At 41.9% G+C, this 19058-nt stretch overlaps 1 protein-coding gene across 7 annotated transcripts in view; it reads right to left on the reverse strand.

The window, feature by feature from the left end:
• ppfia4 (PTPRF interacting protein alpha 4) overlaps window positions 1–19058 on the reverse strand; it is a 121167-nt gene that overhangs the window by 57144 nt on the left and 44965 nt on the right. The window contains exon 1 of one of the 7 annotated variants that reach the window (XM_088337780.1): window positions 14536–14687. The exons of the other annotated variants lie outside the window; for them this stretch is intronic. Coding sequence (XP_088193906.1) covers window positions 14536–14598 — 63 coding nt within the window. The 5' untranslated portion in view covers window positions 14599–14687. Of the gene's footprint in view, window positions 1–14535; window positions 14688–19058 lie in introns of those variants that run through there. 7 annotated transcript variants of the gene reach the window in all.

Raw genomic sequence — 19058 nt, forward strand, 5'->3', positions numbered from 1 at the left:
TCAGCGCGTTCGGCTGTTAACTGAAAGGTTGGTGGTTCAACCCCACCCAGGGGCGATTGGTTGGTGAAGCTAGGTTACCTTTCTATATCATTTGCTCAGTAGGACTGAACCTTATATTGATAACTATTTGTTAGGTGCTACTTTATATTTTCATTAAAACATACTTTTTGAGTAAAAGGCAAGTCTCTGTGGCGTATCCGGTGTCCCCCACTTAAGCTGCATGATTAACCGATAATCGATATCGCGATGTGACATAGTGCAATTGTGTAATCGCATAACACTGCGGCTTGAGTCGTGTGTGTGTGTGTGTGTGTGTGTGTGTGAGCAGACAGCAACCATAACAAAGTTCCCCAGAAGAGGGCGTGTTTTCTTAAGTTAAAAGAGCTCAACATGATTTACCCCAGTGTTTTCGTTTTAAGGACAATTTTTCTACTTTTTTTATATAGGTTACATATAAATGTACATAAAAACAACATTTAATTTTGCTGACCAATTGAGTAAAAATCACAACATTTAGCATGTTGGTTTCAGATAAAGTGATGGTGTACTGTAATTGGGGCCTGTGCACTTCTTTGAGACGTTTCGTGATTTTTCTCTTGTTTTAAATAATATATAATTGGATTTTTCAGGGTTTTAAACAACACTAGCAGGTCATTTTGATTCGAGGACAACAGGAGGGTTAAGTACTCCGCCGTCCCAACAAAAACACAAATGATGCACTCTTCTTTTAAAATCGAAATTCGTATCGAAATTTCAATACCTGAATGAAAAATCGTAATTAGGTTTTTTTCCAAAATCGATATACTATTTTTTTTTTTTACAATTTTAACGTTTTTATAAGGGTGATAATTTCAAAATAAAGATGGATGTATTTAATGTATTTTGAACCGATGTATTTTGGACTCGCTAGGAAAACAGGCGAGTGCCAAAACCTTTTCAAAAAAATACAAGTCACTCGAAAAGCCTTTCCCTCAGCCCTTTTGTGATGAAATCCAGCTCACAAAAGCCGATGGTGTCAGCGATAAATTGTTCATAATAGACAAAACAGTGCACGATACTAGCATAAATAACAAATCTGGCATCCTATGCAATCTCCTTTGCAGGTGTCCACTATTAAACACAGAATGAATTTATCACTGGGGTACCGGGTGTTTGGACTGTATTTGTTAATGAGCACAGGTTTCTATCCCCGCCATACGGCAGTTCCACTTTGCGATCCCCACCTCAGTCCAAATCATGTCAAGCTTTCCCCTTCCTTGTCGCAGGACACACACAGAAATAATACGCACGAACAGGATCAATTCCTGTACCTTAAATTAACTCTGTCCTTCCTTCAACCGGCCGTATTCCCCCCACCCTGCATTGTAACGATTTATTGCAATGTGACCTGCCTTCCTGCTCGGGTCACAAAGTCCTTTGGTCTCATGTGTCGGCTGCGCTTATGGATTTCCGTTTCAGTTTGCGTTTGCTAGTTACTGTCAAGGAGCCTGTGGCGTTTATCATCTAATAGTAGATGTTTCTCTTTATTATGTGTTAGTAATGCCCAACTGAGTTTAGAGGGACATAATGCTTAGTTTTCCACTGCATCTACAGTTGTGGTCGAAAGTTGACATCCACTTGTGAAGGATGAAGGATTTTATACAATTGACTACAAAGTACATGTATTCAGTTTAAGACAATAAAGATATTGACTGACTGTGCTTTAATTCAAAGTACAATAGTAGGCCAGGCTGTGTGGAATGCATCAGGCGTATTTCTGATGACAGAATGCCTGTGAGTACTGACGCAGAAGGCCAGACGCAGAAGGGCAGACGTCGGGGCGCTGCTGGTATGCGAAGATTGTGAAGTCCAGCCGACACGCCGTCATGCGGGGAAAATACCAAAAGGAGAAAGCTAACCTTAACTGCAGAGAACACATAGCCAATAGGGATAGTAGGATGTCTTTGTTTTGTTTGTTGAAATGTATAAACGATCTGGGGCCACTGGGAGGGGTCGCCGTCTCCTGTTTACACTTAGATCTGCTGTTAGGAAAAATAAACATCCGCCCCTGTGTGGAAATGCCGGATCCTGGTCATTTCTCTCTCAAAAAAGGAGCGCACATAATTGTTGGATGAATGTGGGTCGTGTTTGTTTAATGGAGTCAGATAACTAATTTGAACAATTAGGTAAACAGTATATTTTGATAGATAAATCTCAACAAGGAACATAATGTCATGGCTCTCTTGAGTTTCCAGTTATTTCTACAGCTCTGATTTTTCTCTGATAGAGTGATTGGAACGGATAGTTCTTTGTCACAAAAAACATTCATGAGGTTAGCAATGTTCGTGACTTATAAAGTTGTGGACTGAGAGGCTGCCCTGCATGATGCAACCCTTGCTCCAAAAGTGGCACCTTCAAGCCCGACTGAAGTTTGCTGCTGATCACATGGACGAAGATAAGACCTTCTGGAGGAAACAAAAATCGAGCTATTTGGCCTCAATGTCCAGCAATATGTTTGGAGGAGAAAAGGTGAAGAGTTTAACCTCATGTACACCATGCCTACCGTCAAGCATGTTGGTGGTAATATTATGCTGTGGGGTTGTTTTGTTGTCAATGAAACTGGTGCTTTACAGAGAGTAAATGGGAAAATGAAGAAGGATGATTACGTCCAAATTCTTCAAAATAACCTAAAGTCATCAGCCTGAAGAGTGGGTCTTGGGCGCAGTTGGCTGTTCCAACATGACAATGACCCCAAACACACATTAAAGGTGGTAATGGAATGGCTAATTAAGGCTAAAATTAAGGTTTTAGAATAGCCTTTTCAAAGTCCGTCCAATACGGCTGCATAGGGTTATTGTGTTTGTACACAAAAATAACAACAAGACATAAAAACAATTAGATTGTGGGTGCCTTTATGAATTTATTTATTACTGCAAGCTAGATTTAGGAAAAAATAGGTTATTGCTCTCCAGAAGCAGGATTTTATTGGTTATTAGGATCAGTAGGAAGGAAAAAAACAGTTCTCGAGCATCGTTAGTTCCTGGCATACATTTTTTTCTATAAATGGTTTTGATTCCTGAAAACGTAAGCAAGTGAAGGCGCTGTTCTGCACTTGGAGACAGAAAAAGTCACCAGATTGGGATTTTGCAACACCCCCAAATGTCAAATGCTTTCACTATTGTTTGAAATAACATCTATAATGTCGGGCGTACTACTTAGAAAATGTCTCCGCCCAGGTGGCCGGCAACTTTTCTGAGAAAAAAAACCCAAAGTTTTTTTTTCAAATCAAACGTTTGCTTTATTCCGATTTGGAAATCTCCATTTGGTTTGAAATTTTGGTTCGTTTGGCAATTTGCATACTTGGCAGCCAATCAGATGCCTGAATCAAATAACTTCCTGCTTCCGGACTTTCCCGAGTGTTATAAGGTCGTGCATTTTCCAAAGTAGACGAACAAAGAACACAAGAAAAATTGAGTAGTGGTTAGGAATCAAGCCAAAACCTCAGCCCCAGAAGAAAGATTCAAAAGAAGCGAAAGAAATTGATGACGTTACAAAACGTAAACGTACATTAAAAGCATGGTGGAAAGAGGAGTTCACGTGGCTTGTAGCAGACGACGCAACGCAAACATTGCGTGACTGAAGATGAGTAAATACAGGTACATACTGATGGGAGATGGAAAACAGCCATGTCATATACATGTAATGAATGTTAGAAGTAGATTTATAATCAACTTAATTTTAAAGTGTTGTTCTGTTATCTATACTGATGATCATTCCTTAATACTTTGCAACAACGTTTTTTTTTTTTACGATGAGTCGTCTTATTGTGTTTCAAGTTGTGAAAAATAGGCAGTTTTACGGCTGTACAGGCAACTTTTCAGAGTTGTCTGCTCTGGTGCCTAACTTTTTCGCATGAGTTTCAGACACTGCTTTCACTCTCAAACGTCATATGCGTCACACAAAGCAAGAGATTCATGTGATCAAGTTGAAGCAATAAAACAAATTATTTTAATGTAATATACATATATGCTTCTGTCTAATCCATCAATGAAAAAGGTCTTTTCCTAGTTTCTTGCACATGATCATGTTGTTCCAAAACAGGAGATCAAATGGAGAAATCGGGTCAGTGTGTGTGATTGCTTCTGTCTTATTCCTCAGGGACACCAGAAGCTCAGGCCAAAATCCAGCAGCAGTTGTTGGCGCTCACCGTCTCTTTCAATCACAGCGATTGAAACCGACTCCCCGAAGCATCGTCTGGAAAAACTCGAGACGCATACTCGAATATAATGTGTTGAAAATGACCCGAAATAGGTCAATAGTGGGGCATAGCATTGGTATGATTTAGTGTCAGGACCAGAACGGAAACAGAACCCAATTGCGTTGCAATCCTCACAAGTTTTATTGGAGGAAAGAGAAAGGGCTGCGCCCACGATCCGGTGTTCGCTGGACGCGGGAAGCAAGTCGCTCTTCTACTCGGATGCTGCTCCGAACGCGGAAGTGGATCTTCGGTAGCGAGCGATGGCGGTGTCAGGGACAAAAAAACGGGTCGGTAGCCGGGGACTGGGAGAGCAAGGCGTGGTTGGAAGCGAGTCGTAAGCCAGAACGGGAGAGTATATGTAGTCGGGGACAAAAAGAGGTCAGAAGCCGGAGACAGACGGGAGCAAAAAAAGGGACAGGTGGGCCGCATGAGATGTGTGTCGCAAGTGTATCGGCGCTTGGTTTATGTTCCTCAGACGAAGCATATCCCGCCCTGCCCCCGTCTTACATAAAAAAATGCATCCCTGTCGGACAAATAACAAATCTCCATTTCATTACTGAGGCGGCTTTTTCCTCCGGCAGACGCACCGTCGTGACTCACGGTGGCCCCGATAGCGTCCCGATGCCACTAACGCACGTTAGCTCGGAGAAAATCCAAGAAAATGTCTCTGGTTCCACGTCGGACGGGAGAAATTTCCGGGCCTTCGCATCCGTTGCGAGATAGCGAGAGCTACCCGGGCCAGACATTGTCAAAGGATTGCTCTCTTTCGCTTCCTTAAGCAGTTTGGGATTAAGGGATGACAAAATAGGGAGAGAGATTGGAGTGCAACCGGGTACCAAAAAAAACAAACATACGCAATCCATTTTTTTCCCGGGAAGCGCTTATCCTTTGTGTGTGTGTGTGAGCGGTGCATTTGTGGTTTTTCGTTTTTCTCATTTGCTGAGAGCTTGTCGATGCGAAGGGGTTTCAACCAGTGTAACCTCATTCAATCATTTAGGAGTTCCTGAAAAGTCTGAAGCTATCTTTAGCGATGACATGTTTTCTTTGCACTTTGGAAACTTTTAACCTGAAAAATCATTTCAAGGGACAGTGTGTATATTTACATATGAACTATTATACCAATGTGGATTTAAAAAATATTCAAAGTTTAAACATAGAATTCATGAGATCAAACCTCCTGCGTGGAGTTTCCATATTCTCCCCGTGCTTGCGTGGGTTTCCTCCTGGCACTCCGGTTTCCTCCCACGTTCCAAAAACATGCATTTCAGGTGAATTGGCCGGTCCAAATTGTACCTAAGTGTGAATGAGCGAGCAAATTGTCTGTCTCTATGTTGGTAACCAGTTGAGGGTGTCCCCTGCCCACTGCCCGAAGATAGCTGGGATGGGCTCCAGCACCCCAGCGACCCGACTGAGGATAAGCGGTGCAGATAATGGATAGATGGATGGATAAACATTGATTACCTCTTTTGCATTGCGGAATCCATACCGAGTCGTCGCTGTCGTGTTCGTCTGGCATCCTGCTGCTAAGCCCTGCTCATCTGGCACTGGTTTTCGTTCATTTCGTTCATTTGCGAAATTAAAAAAAAAAGATAATTTTAGGCCGTTACCTATCGAACTGATAACGGCAAAGTATGACGTCACAGGTATCACCCTGATCAAGAAATAAAACACCTGATAATTGTAGCCACGCTATCATATTTAATCAAACAACAACACCTATATTTTCATTTTCTGTTGAAGTAATAGTACAACTTGATCATATCTTCTCTCGACCTCTTCATAATGTACATGAGGCAATGAAGATCTGGGCCCAGATTCGTCTCATGGCTTAGAATATACACTATTTTTTGGAAGCTTTTATTGCGATTATCTTCCTTATTATGAATTATTTTCTGTAGAAGTGGTAGTGAAACTTGGTTGTGTGTCCTCTCTACCTCTTCATAGTATGTACGAGGCACTGGAGAGCTTAGCCATAAGTCGCATGGCTCAGGATTTACACTACTTTTTGGAAGCTTCTATCGCGATTATCTTCCTTATTGTGAATTATTTGCTGAAGAAGTGGTAGTGCAATTTGGTTGTGTCTCCTCTCTATCTCTTCATTGTATGTACGAGGCACTGTAACGCTTAGCCATAAGTCTCATGGCTCAGAATGTACACTACTTTTTGGAAGCTTCTATTGTGATTATCTTCCTTATTATGAATTATTTTCTGTATAACTGCTAGTGGAACTTGGTTGTGTCTCCTTTCTCCCTCTTCATAGTATGTACTGGTCACTGGAGAGCATAGCCATAAGTCGCATGGCTCAGGATGTGCTCTACTTTGAGCATTCATATTTCTCATTTTAATATATCTGGATTTTCTATAGTGGGAGTTTAGCACAACTTGGTTGTGTCTCCTCTCTACCTCTTCATAGAATGTACGAGGCACTGGAGAGCTTAGCCATAAATCGCATGGCTCCAGATGTGCTCGACTTTGAACATTTATATCTCTTATTTTAATATATCTTGATTTTCTATAGTGGGAGGTGCAGCGCAACTTGGTTATGTCTCCTCTCTACCTCTTCATAGTATGTACGACGCACTGGAGAGCCTAGCCATTAGTCGCATGGCTCAGGATGTGCTCTACTTTGAGCATTCATATTTCTCATTTTAATATATCTTGATTTTTCCATAGTAGGAGATGCAGCATAACTTGGTTGTGTCCCCTCTCTACCTATTCATAGTATGCACGAAGCACTGTAAAGCTTAGCCATAAGTCGCATGGCTCAGGATGTGCTCTACTTTGAACATTGATATTTCTCATTTTAATATATCTTGATTTTCTATAGTAGGAGTTGCAGCACAACTTGGTTGTGTCTCCTCTCTACCTCTTCATAATATGTACGAGGTACTGGAGATCTGAGCCATAAGTCGCATGGCTCAGGATGTGCTCTACTTTGAGCATTCATATTTCTCATTTTAATATATCTTGATTTTCTGCAGTAAGAGTTGTAGCACAACTTGGTCGTGTCTCCTCTGTACTTCTTCATAATATGCACAAGGATCTGAATGACTTTGCTATAGCCAGTGTTCTGGCCTTGGAACGATTTGAAGAATTCATGTTTCTCATCCTAATACATTTCCATTTTCTATGAAAGTAGTAGCACAACTAAGTCATGTCTCTCTTCTAACTTTTCATAATGTGTGTGAGGCACTGGAGAGCTATTCCATAAGATGTAACAAGAACCAGGATGAGAACTACTTAGAATGATTCTCAGTGTTTATGTTCTTTATTGGAATATACAGTATTTTAATTTCTATGATTGCACAATTTGCTCGTGTCTCCTCTTGAATGCTTCATAATAGATCTAAAGCACTGGAGAGTCTGGCAATATTCAGTTGCATGGCTCAAAATGTTCAGAACTTCTTAGAAATATTCTTAGCAAATTTATGTTACGCATTATAATTTATTTACCTTTTCTATAGAAGTAGTAGCAAAACTTGGTCATTCGTCCTCTTTACCTCTTCATGATATACTCAAGGCATTGCATATATTTTCTATAGTCAGCACAGTTCATGTCATGGGAACCTGTCATGGGTTCAAATCCAGCTCCAGACTTCCTGTGCGGAGTTTGTATGTTCTCCCCGTGCTTGCGTGGGTTTCCTCCGGGCACTCTGGTTTCCTCCCACATTCCAAAAACATGCATGTCAGGTGAATTGGCCGGTCCAAATTGTCCCTAGGTGTGATTGAGCGAGTGAGTTGTCTGTCCCCGTGTGGCCTGCGATTGGCCGGCAACCAGTTCAGGGTGTCCCCTGCCCACTGCCCGATGATTGCTGGGATGGGCTCCAGCACCCCCGCGACCCTACTGAGGATAAGCGGTGTAGCTAATGAGATGAGATGAGAGTCTTTAAGCATTTATTTTCCTTAGCCTAATATATTTTCTTTTTCTATGGAAATATTAGTTCAATTTTTTCATGTCTCTCTCCTATCTCTTCATAATGACGGTGAGGCACTGGAGATCTTGGCCGTAACACATCACATGACTCAGGATGATAACTGCTGGTAGGATTCCAAGCGTTTATGTTCTTCATTAGAATATACAGCATTTTGATTTTCTATAGATGTAATTGCACACGTTGGTCGTGTCCCCCCCTCTCTCACCTTTCATAATGTGCTCGAGGCACTGGAGCGCCTGACTCATATTTGTAATTTATAGTTTATCAGTGGGGGGGAAACAGTTATTTTGCATCCCCAATGTAATTCATCTCCCCTGCAGCAGTTCTGAAACGGCAAACAAGTTTTCCGCTCACACTTTTCGCCGGGTGTGAAAAGATGCTGAGTTCTCCTGTACTCCGACTCCCATCGTCATGGCAACAAGGCTTGGGAAAAGCGTTTGAGCCGGGTACCAACGGCAACTTTTATCAAACAGCTGCAGATGTTCGCACATGCCAGCACGTGCAAGCTCTGCCGGGACTCCGTTTTTATTATATTTAACTCGAAGTTTACAGTTTGATGGAGATGTGCAGGAAAAATCACAATGATTTGCATAATGCACATACCATTTTATTTCTCTTTCAAATACAGTCAGGAACAGAATCAGGACCCAATCGCATGACGTTCTCACACAAGCCTTTGATTTTATGGGAAATAGGGAGTCATGCACGTTAGGCAGCGGTCTGGCATGGAATGACAGGAAGCCAGAGACCGACGAGATTGATACGATTACCCGAGTAGATATCGGACAGATGGGTTCGATACCGGACAGGACGGGACAGACAAGATAGATAACGAATCAGGATATCGAAAATAAACAGGAGAAACTAGACAGGAACAAAACTGGAAACCGATATTAAACTACGGGACTGACAGGATTGATATCAAAACAGGATATCGAAATTAAACAGGACAAAATAAAGGAGAACAATACCGGACAGGAAATACCAACGGCAAACGGGACCGCGGCAGAACCCATATCTTGCGGGGCAAAGGTTTGTTGACAGACTGACCAAGGAAGAGTGAGAGCACTGAGCTCAAATAGAAGTCAACAAACCGCTTGGCGGGGCCAATTGGGAGCCATGGCAACCGTGACAGTCAATGGACAAGCGTCCTCTTTAAGTTCTCACGGTGTCCAACAACAACACACAGGGTGCGACAGACGTTTCAAAGTAAATATTTTATGTGCCCCATACAGTTCTAAAAATACGGTACTTGATACCTAAAATAAGTTTTCTGATTCCTGTGTTTTCGCATATTTATTACTTACAACGCTTTTCAGATCTTCAAATCACGAGACAACCCAAGGAAATACAAAATGCAATTTTGAAATGTTGATTCCATTTATGAAGGCCCGATGTACAAAGTAATTGCCCCCTGCACCTAATAAATAGCAAGTTGGTCCACCGTTGGCAACAGAAATCAAATGTTTACAATAATTAGAAATTAATCTTTTACACAGCTTTGGATGAAATTTGGCCCACTCTTCTTTGCAAAATAGATTCAAATCTGCCATTTTGGAAGGTGTTCTAGCATGAACCACAGCATCTCAATTGTATTTAAATCCGGACTTTGACATGGCTAATCCAGAACCTTCCTTTTCTTTTTTTCTGAGCCATTTAAAGACAAAGCGATTTCCAAGACCAGTGAACCACTGTCAGAGCCATTAATTGGAGAAACCTGGGAACAGTGGCAATCAACATATAAAAAACTGTTTTTTGTATTTCCTTGGGTTGTTTGATATCAAAATTAATTTGACAATCTGAAACTTTTGTGAATTATAAATAAGCAAAAAAAACACAAACATGAGAAAAGGGGCAAATACTTTTTCACGGCACTGAACTAAAAACAAGCACATTCTTTTGCAAATGCGGTGAGAGAACCTTTTCCAAGGTACATTTATAAATAAACTAAACTTTTTGATTGATGGAGATGCATGAAACAAACCATAATGTTTTGCATGGCGCACCTATCTGTTTTTTCATCTACTGTCAATGCCCAAGCTTTACCCTTTAATGTTCTCATGGTGTCCTCTTCTACAACAACACACTAACAGCATGCAAGAAAATCAATCCATTTTTGGAGCACCTCATAGTTGTGAAAGTACGGTATAATTAAAGGGACATTAGCGTTGAATCTTCTTATTAAAGAAGACCATAAAGTCATGGGCTGAATGGGTAGAACTATCTGGAATAATCTGTTGCCTCGTTGGCGATAATACAGTGTCGAAAAGGATTTTGGGGTTATTCTTTTGTGCCGCAATCACCTTCGAAAAATAGGCTGATTTTGCGGAGGCAAGGGCTGCTTAAAACTTTTACAAGTATTCACAACAGGTTTGACAGAAAACCTCAAGCTTGGTAGCGCGCCATTTTCTTTCAGATGTCCCGCAGTCTTGTTTAAGCGATCTAGTTTCATCAGTAAACGAAGGCGTGCATCTTTTAGCTCGTGATTTAAGCCGTAGGGGCGCTACGGAATCCAGGACACTAGCCAGGGTTTCATTGAACTCATTCATGAGTGAGTCAATAGAGCCTTTATGCAATATTTTGTGCTTCTTAGTGGTAAAAAACAAAAATATGTGAACTATCATGTAAAATGTATTTTAAAATACTTTTAGGTCAAGAAAGTTCTATTTATTTATGTCGCCTTAGGCTCTCCCAAAGGAAGCTGATATGATTGTTATTTGTGAAAGGCTTGGCAAAAATATGAAGAAAAATTGCGTGTTTTGTTTACTTTGAGTCTCTGTAGTTTGCATACTTGTGCTTTGTAGCTCTAGTTTTTAGTTGCCTTACATAATACAGCCACATCTAGTGGTCAAATATTACACCGTGTCACTTTAAGAGATCTAGTATCAAGTCAAGTCATGTTTATTTGTATAGCCCTTTAATCACAAGGAGTCTTAAAGGGCTGCACGGACCACAGATTATTGCAAACCACAGACTATTATGACAGCATGCCCTGATCTAAAACCTACATGAGGGCAAGGAAAAACTCAAAAACCTCAACATGAGGAAAATGAAGAAACCTTGAGAAGGCCTTCCAGGATCATCAGGCTGCAATGGATGTTGCAATAACAAATAATCAGAAATTGTCAAGTTTTATTGAAGGAAAGAGGAAGGGCTGGCTGTGCCCACGATCGGGCGTTCCCTAGGCGTGGGAAGCAAGTCGCTCTGGTACTCGCTCTGGTACTCCGAACACGGAAGTGGCTCTCCCGTAGCGAGCGATGGCAGTGTCAAGGACGGAAAACAGGTCAATAGCCAGGACAGGAGAACAAAAACGTGGTCGGGGTCAGAAACGAGTCGTAAGCCAGGAAAGGAGAGTAGACGTGGTCAGGATCCAAAAAACGTGTTGAAGCCGGGGGACAGACGGGAGCAAAAAACGGGACAGGTGGGAGTCAGGGTCAAAAACGGCTTGCCTAGTTTTAACTGAGGTTCGCAGACCGACTGACAAAAGGGGACAGATAGGAGTGGGTTTAAATTCGGACAGGGAGCCAATCAGAAGCCGAGGCAGTTGGCGCCAAAGGAGCGGGCACTGGTGATTCACATCGGTAATCATGACAGAAATATCCACTGGCTGCTAAAAATGAGAATTGGTATCCTCTTTCTTCACCAGTAAAACAGGTTAAAATGTCTTGAAGCTAAAAACAAACAAAAATAACCATTTTTTTCTGTTAACAGGGTAAAATGTTTGTTTTTTTCTTCTTCAAATCCTTAAAACACAAGATTTTAATGCTTTGTTTATGAGTTTTAGTGTTGTAATGGGCCGACGTTGGCCTAAGATTAGAATAGCATCCATTCATGAGTTCCAGTGTCCCTTTAATAAACAAAACCTGCAGCGACGGAGGGGACAAAAGGGGGAGTCTTCCTCTTCGGCTGAGAGGAGAAACACAAAAGCTGCGTTGTCGCGCGTGGAGTTGTGCGCCGGAGAGAGAATCACGTTCCACGCAACATACAGAGTTTGTGATTTTGCAGAAGCGGAATACGACAAGATACAAGAGCCCGTGTCAACTAGACAGCAAGTCTCGGTAGAGCAACTTTTCCCTGCATCGCTTTGAAACGTCAATCACTTCACGGTGGGCTGACGAAAGCACGCAGTGAGAAAATGGAAGAACAAAGGAGGCCGTCTGCCCAAAAATGTCATCAAATATGAGACAATACAGCCGTGGAGTAACCAACAGTGATCCGAGGACCCAAGCGGGAAGACAAAGGGATCGAAACCACAAAGTTTATCCACAAGTCCGGTCACTTTAGGAAAAATAACTTTATTGTTGTTTTTAGTGTGCTATTCCAAATTTACCGGTTGGGTTTTGCAGACTGGGGTTTCGACTTATCCATAAGAAAAGGGGGTGACAGAATACGGCAATAATATGATGTAATAATATGATGATAGCATTTAATCAAAGTCTGTAAACCAATCACATTGCAGAAAAACCCAGGACAACCAACATTTTCACTCACTTCTCCTTCAAAGTCTTGAAACTGACTTATACAATGATGTTATTAGTGTGACACTATGGTAAAACAGTTAATTAATTATAGTCTTGGTGCCACTCCTGTCCCCTGTCTCCCTTCATGAAAGTCCCCGAATAGTAAAAAAAAAAAACAGAATCATTTTTCTACAGTTGTGTAGAAGATATTTTTTTGAATTTCCTGAAAAAAATGCATTGTTTTTTTTCATGCATAATTTCAAATTGAGCGCTCATAAAGGGGTCATAATCTGTTAGTTTTCTTCCATTCTGAATGTCTCAAAACCAGGGGTCCCCAACATTTTTCAGGCTGAGAGCTACTTTTTTTTGCTACTTATTAGCGCAAAAGGCACCTATTTTGATTGACATTTCTAAAATAAACACTTATCTTGTACTACTTGCCATATCCATCCATTATCTGCACCGCTTATCCTCAGTAGGGTCGCGGGGGTGCTGGAGCCCATCCCAGCTATCTTCGGGCAGTGGGCAGGGGACACCCTCAACTGGTTGGGCAGGGCATGCTTGCGATATTGTTACTATTTTATCACCAGGTCAATTCCTAAAAAAACTAAAGAGAGAGAGAGAAAGAGAGAGAGAGGGAAGGTAAATAGAGAGTAAGAAAAAAGAGAAAAAATAGTGGAAAAAAAGAGACAAAGAAAGGGGTAAAAAAGTGAGAAACACAAAGACAGAAAGAGATGAAGAGGAAGAAAAGACGAGAGGAAGAGAGAAAGAAAGTAAAAAAAAGAAATAGTGAAGAAAAAAAAGAGAAAAGAAATTAGAGAAAGAAAGAAAAAAAGAAGGAAGTAGTAGGTAGGGTTCAATTGACTCAAACACCCCAAAACATTATTTGACTAGAAAATCACAATGACCCACCAATGGTGAGCTATTTTCAGAAGAGGCTCATGAGCACCTCACCTGTCCTCAGGGGGCACCCAGGTGCCTACGGTCACCATGTTGGAGACCGCTGCTCTAAACCAATTTGAAGAAAATAATCTATTCATAAACAAAAACAGAATATCTACATGTCCACACAAGTAAATTTATTGAGAATATTTAAAAAGGTAGCGGTTTCCAAACTCAGTATACCAAGAGTCTCCAACGTGGCGACCACCTGAGTAGCCCGCGTACTGGTACAGCAAATATATCATGGGTCATTGTGATTTTCTAGGGATTAGATTTCTACCTCCCTGTCACGGTTGCTATTGCGCCCTACCCGTGTGGCGCCAGCTGCGGCTTGTTGACAGATTGGCTTTCCGTCTATTTAGGCACAGTGTTCTCACTCTTCCTTTGTCAGTCCGTCAACGAACCTCTGCTTCGCAAGATGTGTGGTTTTGGTATTTCCTATCAGATATTGTTCCCGTTTTTGTCCTGTTTATTATTCTCCCCGGTTTTCTTTCCCGTCTAGTTTGTCCTGTTTAATTTCGATATCCTGTTTCATTATCAATCCTGTCTGTCCCGTCCTGTCCGGTATCGACCCCATCAGTCTGATACCAACTCGGGCAATTGGTATCGATCTCGTCGGCCTCTGGCTTCCTATCATTTGACACCAGACTGCTGCCTAACATGCATGACTCCCCATTTTCCGTAAAATAAAAGGCTTGTGTGAGAAACGTCACGCGTTTGGGTCCTGATCCCGTTCTGGTTCATGTTTGCCCACCTCTGCTTTCCAACAGTTCAGATGATCTCTGTTTGTTTCCTCCCTAGTTTGCATCCATGCAAGTCCACTTCACCATATAGCTTTGAGAATACGAATGCTCGACACATTCAGTCCTTTAAATATCCCCGTCCTATTCTTAGGACCTAGATAACAACTTAGTGCCTTCTCTTCACCTGTGAGCATCTCTCACCTCCTTGCATTCCCTACCTGGTACATGTAAGTGTTAAAGTACGTCCCATTCTGCAGGTGGATCTTCACCGTGGGCTTCATGGCTGAGGCTGTACATAGCAAATCCTTCCGAGGCAAAGAAAACCCCCAAAAAAGAGATGGAAAAGTGCATTGGCAAGCTGCTCCTTACCGCTGTTCCCTCTGCCCTCCAATAATGCTCAGTTGGCCCGGGGAAGGGCGAGCAAGAGGAGAGAGAGAGAGAGGAACGAGGGCAGAAGCAAAAGGACGGAGGTAGGCTTGGCTTTCATATGGGAGAGAGAGTCATCAGCTGATGGCGGAGGAAAACCGGCCACCTGTTCTGTGTTTATACACTCATCTTATTTTTTTGTGTATAATGCACATTTTTTTAACCTAAAAAAACACGTGAGGTTTTACTGTAAAATACAGTGGTACCTCTACTCACGACTAGCTTTGTAACCTGAAAACTTCGTAAGTAGAGACGCATTTTGAATATAAGTGCGCTAATTCGTTCCAAGTCCCGCAATTCTATATTTTTTTAAATAAATCATGAAAGAGCATCAGAACACGAAACAAATAAATGATAAACTGCGATTACTGCTCTAAAACATAAAACGAGACGCACATAATGTAAATAAAAAAAAAAAAAATGAATTCAAAAAAATACTCATTTACCATTCACCATTCAGTGTTTTTTGCCTGGCGCTTCTTGAACAACTGATCCAATGACGTCTGCTCTTGCCAGTGTAGTGAATATGAGAGGTATTAAATTAAATTATACCATTGGGCAGCACGGCTGCGCAGTGGTTAGGGCATGTGTGGCACAGTACTGAGGTCATGAGATCGAACCTCCGGTGTGGAGTTTGTAGGTTCTCACCGTGCTTGCGTGGGTTTCTCCCGGGAACTCTGGTTTCCCTCCACATCCCAAAAATATGCATGTCAGGTTAATTGGCTGGTCCAAATTGTCCCTAGCGAGTGAGTTGTTTGTGTCCCTGTGTGCCCTGTGACTGGCTGGCAACCAGTTCAGGGTGCCTCCTGCCCACTGTCCGAAGATAGCTGGGATGGGTTTCAGCACCTCCGCGACCCTACTGAGGATAAGCGGTGCAGATAATGGATGGATGGATATGTACTGGTCCGAGCCGTTGAGCGCCAAATATTTCGAAACAGGACGTATATCGGCCCCGCCCCAAAAAGAGAGCAGAGAGAGTCGAAATGAGAAGGGACACGTTGATAATTTCATCCAAACATTCAGTCGTGTTCCAAAGTTGTCCGGGCGACAGTGGCATTTATACTGTGTTCGGTCAGCGATGACGTGTTGTTTTTCTCTAGCTGGGTGCTCGATTCGAGTTGTCCTCACTCAGCCAAATTTTTATCAGTTAAGCAAATAGTTGGAGTTGCCCTGACCCAGCCAAAGTCCTGTCAGTCCTGTTTCTACTTTTATTCCACAATAATATTTGCCGACCACAATCGAAAAACACAGAACGTTTTAGGAATTAAACTCAGGTCTTGGTGGTGAGAGCGCTATATCCCAACCAGTAAATCACCAGTGATGTAGATGACATGTGATAAAGCATTCGATTTTATCCTTCTATCACATTATATTTATTCACAGTACCCGACATGAACGTTAGAGAATGGCGAAAAAAAAAGGACATTAAATAAATAGTTAACTTTATGTTGGGATTGTCCTTATAGTTATGTCGTAAATATATTATTTCAATGACTGCTGCACTTATTCAACAGCGTTCGACGCTTACAATGCTTAAATTTGAGCTGAGAGAAAGTGGACAGTGGGTCTTATTTTCCCACTAGATGTCGCTGTATTCTATCGTGCCACCATGCTTTTCCCTTTATTCAGATTTCCCTATGCTTTGTAAAGTCGGCGATACAATACTGGGATTTTTGCACTGCTTCTATTAGCCTTAAGTCCCGGGACTTTCGGCAATGCTAAAGGGAGAAGCAAAAAAATATGATTACCATAGAAAGGAAGCTTTGTTGTTGTACAAAGATACGACAAGGGCACACACATTGTTACCTTTGCTAAGAAATACGACCGTTACCAATTAACTATAAGCACCAAAATTAATAATACGGAAAAGGGCACGGCAATCTATTCAAGTTCTCCCTAAACCTCTAAGGTCGGAGTGGTACCATTTCCTATAGTGTGTCATAGGCAAATACAGCCTTGGTGGGGACCATCCCTCTTCAGGTCGACAAATGTTTCCACCCGGTCTCGAACCGGGGACCTTTCATGTGTAAGGCGAATGAGCTAACCACACAAACACCAATCTATTGAAGAAATTGTAAAACCAGTCTTTGTTTTCAATCCGCAGTCCCCTCCCCCTCTGCGTCCACCCACTAACTCCACTGTCATGCCTGATTCAATATTAACAAAATGACTAATAATGCTATTTGTGGTACATGTTGTGGATACTTTGACAATATCACCACTGCTTACTACCAGAATGCAATACTATAATCAGATTATGTCTTGCTCATGCCATGAGGCTCTTTAACTCCACCCGGGGGAGTAATAGCCCACATTAAACCCCACCCCCACATTTACATATTAGCCTATTTTTATTACAGTGTGTATTTTCCATAGCACTATTTCTGTATTCTATATCTCTAATTTTATTATTTTATTTTTCAACACAAGGATAGTGCTGGAAGTGTGAATTTCCCTACGGGGACGAATAAGCGGAAGGATTCCAGAGGAGATTGGAGAGCCGAACGTGCCACTGTGCACCCTCTGACGATCCTTCTCCTGCTGCAGCAGCTAAAATTCTTGCCTTTGCCTGCCTTCCTTGGTCAGCCGTTGGGCCGTTGTGCCCTCTTTTAGACCCGACACTCTCTCTCTCTCTCTCTCTCTCTCTCTCTCTCTCTCCTTCTCTCTCTCTCTCTCTCTCTCTCTCTCTCTCTCTCCAACCACAATAATAATATTCAGTTTAACTTGTCATTTTGCTTTCAATGTTTTACAAAATGCAGTATTGTGACACCAGGAAAAGGCCATAAAGAATGAAACCCAGTGTAAGATTCTGCAAGTCTTGTGACACTGGGAATAAGCCATGAAGAATAAAACCTTTTCTAAGACCCTGCAAGTCTTGTGACACCAGAAATAGGAAGATACCAAAAAGAATAAAGTTCATCGTAATACTAATAAATTAATAATACTATATGCGTCACACACGCTGCATGACTTGTGCCACCATAAAGAGGCTAAGACTTTGGACATCTTGTAACACCAAAAATAGGCTGAAACTAATCAAACCCATAGTAATACTAATAAATGAGTTCATATATGATAAGAATCTGCGTCACACACCCTGCATATTTGGTGACAAAAACAAGAAGCCAAAAAGTATAAGGCCCATAGTAAAACCCTACATGTCTTGTGACATTAGGAATAGGACAAATATAATGAAGCACGTCGTAATAATAGTGAATAAGTTAATATAGGATATATGTGTCACACACCCTGCATGGGTGGTGACACCAGGAATAGATAAAAGAGGCCCATAGTAAGATCCCTTACATCTTGTGATACCATGAATAGGCCTAAAATAATAAATTTTACAGTAATACTAGTAAATGAGTCAATATAGGACTGTCATGATTGCCTAAGTGAAGTTACCTGGGGGCAATCGTTTGGCGCGCTGGAGCGCGCTCTCTGATTGGCTGACGTTCTCCTCTTAAGCGGTCAGCGTCCAGAGAAGGACGTCAGACCGTACTTCTGTGTTCCTGTGTGTTTTGCCAGATTACCAAGTACCAACGACTATTCTTGCTTGATTCCTGCCTGCCTTCTGATTTTGACCTGTTTCCGTTCCACGTTTTCGACCTACTCTCCCGCCCTGGCCATCGACCTGCCCGCTAAGCTGTACCGATTCCACCTACCCGTCACGGAACTGCCATTCCGTCCGAAGTGGTTGACAACCGACAGACGCTGGCGTCCAAAGCCAGTTCCGACAACTCTTTCTAATAAAGATTCCTTTGAAACAAACGCAATTGGGTCCGAGATTCCATCCTGTCATGATAAGGACAACCTTTGCACCATGTCGTGTGACACTAAGAAGAGGCCAGAAAGAATAAATAGGAGGCCCTTCTCAAGGTTTTCCATTTTCCCCATGCTGAGGTTTTGAGTTTTTCCTTGTCTGCAGTCTTTTGAGACATTTTTTGATTAAGGGCCAAACAAATAAATGGGACTTGACTTGACACAGTCCCCCAGCACTGGTGGGGGTTTTTCAGAAAAGATCCGCGGGCATCTCAGCTGTCGTCAGTGGTTACTTGGGTGCCCGCGGGCCCCACCTTGGAGACCCCCTGTATTAGAGATCTTGATTGCAAGCAAAATACTAAATGTTTTTCCACTTCTTGGCTTCTATTTTCATTCCGCACAGTTGAAAGGAAAATGTCATCGGGACTCATCTTACTCAAAGCAAAAATAGTTCATGGCAACAAGTCTTGCGCCTAGTTGCTATGGAAACAAAGCCCCACCGCAGCTAATGCGTGCTAGCTTAATTTGTTGAATTAGTGCAAATGTGGTGACT

Source organism: Urocampus carinirostris, chromosome 6 (genome assembly GCF_059441175.1).
Source record: "Urocampus carinirostris isolate Australia breed hairy pipefish chromosome 6, RoL_Ucar_1.0, whole genome shotgun sequence".
Lineage (NCBI taxonomy): Eukaryota > Metazoa > Chordata > Actinopteri > Syngnathiformes > Syngnathidae > Urocampus > Urocampus carinirostris.